Source organism: Humulus lupulus, chromosome 6 (assembly GCF_963169125.1).
Source record: "Humulus lupulus chromosome 6, drHumLupu1.1, whole genome shotgun sequence".
Taxonomy (NCBI): Eukaryota; Viridiplantae; Streptophyta; class Magnoliopsida; order Rosales; family Cannabaceae; genus Humulus; species Humulus lupulus.
The window spans coordinates 24,012,436-24,018,865 of NC_084798.1; the positions used below are offsets into that span (position 1 = coordinate 24,012,436).

The window sequence follows — 6,430 nt, forward strand, 5'->3', positions numbered from 1 at the left end:
TGTTGAGCTCGCCTCAAAGACTGCTTCGATCTGCACTACTAAGATCTGATTCATGTTACACACTCAAGCTTTATTCCAATGCCACAATCTGGCATGTAATCGAAATTCCTCTCTTAACTCACTGTAATTTCTTCTTTTGTTTCTTCTTCTTCTAACCTTCTCTCTTTTTCCTTTCTTTTACATGAAAAACTACACAAGAACACTCCTCCCAAGATTACAGATCTCTCTCGCTTATTCCTTATCCTCAAAAACAAACTAATAGGCAACCCATTTTTCTAAAACTATTACATTAAATATATGAGTAGTATAAGAAATAGAAAAGGTAGAAAAGTGATTCTGTTATGTTGAGTTGTCAAAGAATTATGTTGATAAGCTTCTGTTTGTAATTAGTTGTTGTAACTGATTGTAACTTATTCTTGATTGTGCAGCTCACAAGGGAATTTAATCAACAATAATATATTCTGATAAATACAACATACAGAGAAACAAATAAAAAAGAACAAAGTATTGTAAGACATGACTTGTGAGACTTGATTGTTGGCAATCTTGATATCTAGCTTTTCAGGGATTTCTTTTTCACATTTAATGGGTTATAATAGGCATCTGTGAACTCCTATAAAACGCACAATTCGATACAGATCTGAGATATTTTCAATGCCATGTAGGTAGAAATGCCATTCTTTATGATCATCCATTAAGATATCTTTAACCTTAGTTCTACACATTTTGTCGTACACTCCTCATTTCACTGGTCATACTATATTCACCATCAAGATCTCCCCCAGAGTCTTGTTCTTCCATTTAGAAGCTTTGTTTAAGCGCTCTAATGTAGTGGATGACTTGTGAGAAAGGATTGTTGGGAGTTCTTCACGCATCTTCCTGCATTTTTCCAATTGGACTTCCAAGGTTGCAATCTTCATATTTATCTTTGCATGGACTTCTTGTTCACACCTAATGGCTGTATAACCCAAATATGCACTCGTGAACTCTTTGGATAAAACACTTCGAATTTGATTTAGATTGAAGCCTGAGATATATTCAATGCCAAGTATATAGAAATGCCATTCATGAAGATCATCCATTGTGACATCTTCAACCTTAGTTCTGCACATTTTGTCAATCACTATTGATAATAAGGTTGAGATGACACTCCTCATTCCACTTGACAAACTAGATTGGCCATCAAGATCTCCATACTTGTGAATGAATGTTTTCAAAATAGGGGCCAGTGTCTTGGGGACCATGTATTTACCTGCCACTTCCACAACCTCTTGCCTTAAATACTTGCCTTCTACTTTAAAACCTTCTTCACTTGTGTAATAATGCACTTCATTCCAAAAATCATCATAGTCAGATTGAAAGAATTCTTTAAATTTGTTGAAGTTTTCAAGAGATCCTAACTGATCAAATTGAGAATTTAAATCTCTGTAATGATCGTAGCCGAATTTGAAGAAAAGATCAACTGGATGAGTTAATCTTTTTTTTTCCTCTTGGGTTAGGGTGTTCATTACGTCCCCAAGGGTCTGATGTTGGTGGTCTTCTGCTTTATCCATTTCGATGCTCCAGTCCCATCGAAATTCGCCTAAGGCCCACAACTCCACATGATTGTTAGTGTTTGTCTCTCCTTTTATTCCCTGCATAATCTGATTCATAGCCAAAACATAATAAACCATTTCTTAAATTAAATTCTTCTAAACTTTTATATTTACTTGGAATTTATATTTAAATTTGTAGAGGAACAATGATCTAATCTGTTCACAAACTCAGAACTTACAAACACCAAAGAGAACAAAACCGAGTTTAACAAAAACACCAAGAATTAAGTAACTTAATGAATAGCAATCTGTTATTGAAGTATCTGTTATTTTATGTTCTATGAGTCTATTACAATGAAGTCTATGTACAGACTTAACTAAAGAAGGTATTAGTTATATATTGTATAACTAATATACAATCACTAAAAAAAGAATTAACGGTCATTAACATAACAAAATTAATATTTGGTAAAAACACATTGTGAATTGTAGGGAGCTCTATCATTACCAAAGCATACCGTTTTATAGAACAACCATATCACATGTATTTGTATTTAACATTCTATATAAAATTTTCACATTCAAGAACAACTTCATAACTTCTTCACTCAAACTTTTTATTGTACTACATTTGTGGATATATGTACTATTTTAAAATTAGAAATTGAAGTAGATAATTTGAATTTTTTCATCAAACTTTTTGAAGTTATAAATAATATTTTTATCAATTGCTAAAACATAATGATATAAATCTTATTAGGTTATTCTAACCATGAAAAAATTACTCATTAAAAGAAAAAACTGGTTGACAAATTTTTGTGGGTTCATTTTTCATGTACGATTTTGTTAATTCGCCAATCTTTTAATGGGAAAGAAAATTAGATTATCATTTCACAAAATGTAATGAAATTATATAAATATATATACTAATATAATAATAAAAAATTAAGAAAGAATTAGCGTACCTGACTAATCATGCAATGTACATGTGCGGTATATTTGCAGTCATTGCACCTATATATACGAAATTGTAGATTCCTTTCCTTTTCGCAAACATCGCAATAATATTCGTCAGATTCATCCTCGATTAGTGAATCAACGAGAGCCAAATAGTGAATGTGGTAGTCATATTTAATAATAGATGGCAATGGACCACATATAAAATGGAGCTTGTAATTACATTCCATGCAAGAGAATAGAAGTGATTGAGTATGTTGAACTTCATAATTAGTACCAACAGCTGGACTCTGTAATCCCTCATAAGACTTTAGACAAGCATCACATTGAATATTATCACAAGAAGCATTCTTCACCAAAGCAAGCAAGTGATCGTGACTACGACATTTTACAGTTGTTCGAAGATAAGCACATTCAATACCCAATTTAAAGTTGCATCCAATTTTGGGACAACTAAAATTGAGCCTACAATCTTTCTTGCAACAAACATCACAAGTTTGAGGCCTAGTTATTTGAAGCTGAAGAGGTTGGTGTGAATGAAAAGGATGGTTAATTTTTTGGGGCAATTCTGCGCACGACTTATGAAGAAAATTCATACACGTAGGTATTGTACAAGAATAGGCTGGATTAGACCATGATGACTCACACACAAAACAATTATTACCTTGTACATCGTTACCACCACCAAACTCAACAAGCATCATTGGACGTTGATGGCAAGAGAACCGAACAATGTCTTGATCCTCACGACCGTGACATGTAATGGTGGGCAATGGAATTGAACCACATGAGATATGCATGTAGAAAGCACACTCCTCGCAACTGTAAGCATATTCATCTCCGAGGGGCTTCTCACAGTAAGAGCAGCAAATAGAAATAGTGGTTTCATTTGATGATGAGGATGTTCTCTTCTTATGAAGAGTGAGAGGGTGTTGATCATGCAAGGAGTTGTTAATGTGCTCCGGCGACTCACCACATTCTTTATGGATCCAATAGTAGCAGCTCCTGCACTCGTAATACTTCTCTCCCCATGAATTGATTAAGTGATTGCACAGGCCGCAAATCAGTGGTGAAATATCCCAACTCCAACTAACTAAATACAAACTATGCTGGTGACTGAAATGATTCATTGACATCATCTCAACTTTTCTTCAAAATTTGAATAAGTTTAAGACAACATTTATATATATATATATAGGGCGTACATAACTAAACATTTGAATAATACATATTCATCAAGTTATGTATATTTATTATTTATATAATATATCAAATCACTAAGAAAAATTTGAACTAATTATTTTTCTTCCTTTTTTTTTTGTTTAATATTTTCTTTTTTGTTATATTGATTAAAATTACTTTTGTCTACTTTACTCTACTGCAACCTCTTTTTCTTATCTCTTTATTCGATAGCTTTAAATTATTCGTAGCTTCAAAAGAAAATTTATTAATTAGAAAGCTTTCTCCACTTATTTGAAATTCAAAATTCTTTTTTTTTTACTAGTTGTAGTTGATCTTACTAAGTATAACTTAATAAATTCTAATTTTTAAAATAGAATAATTGAATATTAACAAGTGATAATAACAAAGTAATTAGTAGTATTTTTATTCCATTTCTTAATTTATTTTCGTTATTTCTTAAAGATTAAAAGTTTCATTTCATTGCTGTAGATTCCCAAGGGAGAGTATTTATATATAAATATATATTTTTAATTTTTAGTTAGGAAAAAAATTTCGGACATACAATTTTAATAATTTCATTTTTTTGTTATGAATTCTGATATATGTAAATGTAAAAATTATATAGGACACGCTGTGATCAAAATTTATATATATATATATATATTTTATATAAAAATGAATTTTCAGACATAGAAGTTATAATTTCATTTTTCTGTTTACACTTACAAATTCTGCTATAAGTAAATGCAAAAATTATGACAGTGGTCAGCATTATCTTGTTTTGTCCTACCTTCACAAGAAAAATTAATTCTAGCGGTTACTATTTAAGAAGCATAAACTACCAAACCATAGGATAAAAAAAACACAAGAGGTGACAGTGGTTTGTTAAGAAAGATAATTAAGGCAGTTTTAATTCCACATTCTTTTCCCACCTTTGACCTAACAAAAAGATGACGGTAGTTTTAAAATATTTGTAAATCGATCGTAGAATTAGGATATGTTTATGATTACGATTTATTTATTTATTATTATTATTATACAAGGAATGATTTTCAAAATACAAATAATAGTTGAACTATATTTTTTTCCGACAACAAACAAACTTTTGTGAATACTGAAAATTGTAATTGAATAAATGTGAATAAGAAGATATAACTTTGTTATCATTAGATAGAAAACATGAAATAATATTTTATTGAGTTGTCTCCATTTAACAAGGAAAGCATGACTTATTATTCCTTTCTTTAAAGAAATTACATTTTATATGAATTTTTTAATAAAATTTGCAAAAATATGGAAAAAAAAAGTTATTCTATGACTTTTTTTTTTAAGAATTTTCACTTTTATAATTTAGTTTCCCATAATTTTGTATAAAAGTTGGTTTATGCCATAGTTTTACCACTACAAAAAATGATATAGTGTTACCGAGAACATATTCTCGGTATAAACATTTCAGAACCGCGCCAAAGCTACGCGATATTTTTCATTTTAGTTGATGTACCAAGCACTATGTACCGAGAACATGTTCTCAGTAGAGGTCCTTTATATACTTCTTCTTCCCCGAAACAGAGAGCTCATTTCTCTGAAACAAAAAAAAACCCCCCAAATATTTCTCTCTGCCATTTTTTGTGTTTTCTCTGGATTTTGGCCCCCAAGAGTCTAGTTTTTTGATAAATCTTTCCTTCCAAAGAAGATTTAGTCATCAATAGGGTCTATCAAGGTATGTATTTGTATATAATTCATTTTATTTTGTGTATAATTTTATCTAATTTTTTTGTTCTGTTTTGGCCATCTCTACTCCAATTATAGAGTTTTTTCTTTATTTCTTTTCAAGTATTGCATTATTCACAAGATCTTTTACATGTATCCACGAATTTTATTTATAATTTTTTGGTTTTTTTTTAATATTTTTGGCATAAATATATTTGGGGTTTTATGTATAATTTTTTTAATATTTTTAATATATTGTTATTTGTCATATTATATATATAATATTTGATTATGTATTTATAATAGGTAAGAATAATAATTAGAAATAAAAATTAGGTAAAAGTTTAGTGATATCCAAATTTTAGGATATAATGTGTTGACATCGTTTTTCGTCAACAGTGAATATAGAGCACGTAAATAATAAATAGTTATGGCCAGAAAAATACAATAAAACAAATATGATTTTTTACGTGGTTCAGCAGTTAATTCTGCCTAGTCCACGAGTCTTTGTTATTAGAACTTAAGATGATTTCTGGAAATTCTTCAAGAATGAATCCTCCAGAGTTTCTCTCAAGATCACAAAATTTCGGTTCCTTTACAAAGGTACAGGACTTCTTTATTTATAAGAGAAGTCTCATAATACTATCCCACACGTCTCTGGGAAGTTCTCCTTTATGTCAATAAATTTAATGGCTTTAAAAGTGTGTAACTCTTATATACAAGGAAACGTCCCCTGAAGACCAGGGGGCGTCACTACTACAAAAACGGGATTTCCCGATAGTTTTTAACTGTCGCTATTGAGCAATGATGACAGTTAACTAACTGTCGTATTTGCCCATGCTGGCATAGGGTAGCTACGTCGACAGTTATTAAGTGTCGCCGTTGCTGGCTACGCCGACAGTTATTAGGTGTCGTCGTTGCTGGCAATGCCGACAGTTATTAGGTGTCCCTATTGCTGGCTACGCCGACAGTTATTAGGTGTCACCGTTGCTGGCTACGCCGACATTTATTAAATGTCGCCGTTGCTGGCTACGTCGACAGTTAAT

At 31.1% G+C, this 6,430-nt stretch overlaps 1 protein-coding gene across 1 annotated transcript; it reads right to left on the reverse strand.

The window, feature by feature from the left end:
* Positions 1-404: 404 nt before the first annotated feature.
* On the reverse strand, positions 405-3,679 carry LOC133781923 (uncharacterized). The gene is made up of 2 exons (XM_062221032.1): positions 2,501-3,679; positions 405-1,643 (listed from the first exon to the last, which is right to left on the reverse strand). The coding sequence occupies exons 1-2, from the start codon at positions 3,629-3,631 to the stop codon at positions 753-755; spliced, it is 2,022 nt and encodes a 673-aa protein (XP_062077016.1). The 5' UTR covers positions 3,632-3,679; the 3' UTR covers positions 405-752.
* Positions 3,680-6,430: the final 2,751 nt, after the last annotated feature.

Coding starts and splice junctions, on each gene's coding strand:
- LOC133781923 (XM_062221032.1), bottom strand. CDS start 3,631: ATGATGTCAATGAATCATTTCAGTCACCAGCATAGTTTGTATTTAGTT. Junction 1,644..2,500: donor TACATTGCATGATTAGTCAG/GTACGCTAATTC, acceptor GCTATGAATCAG/ATTATGCAGGGAATAAAAGG.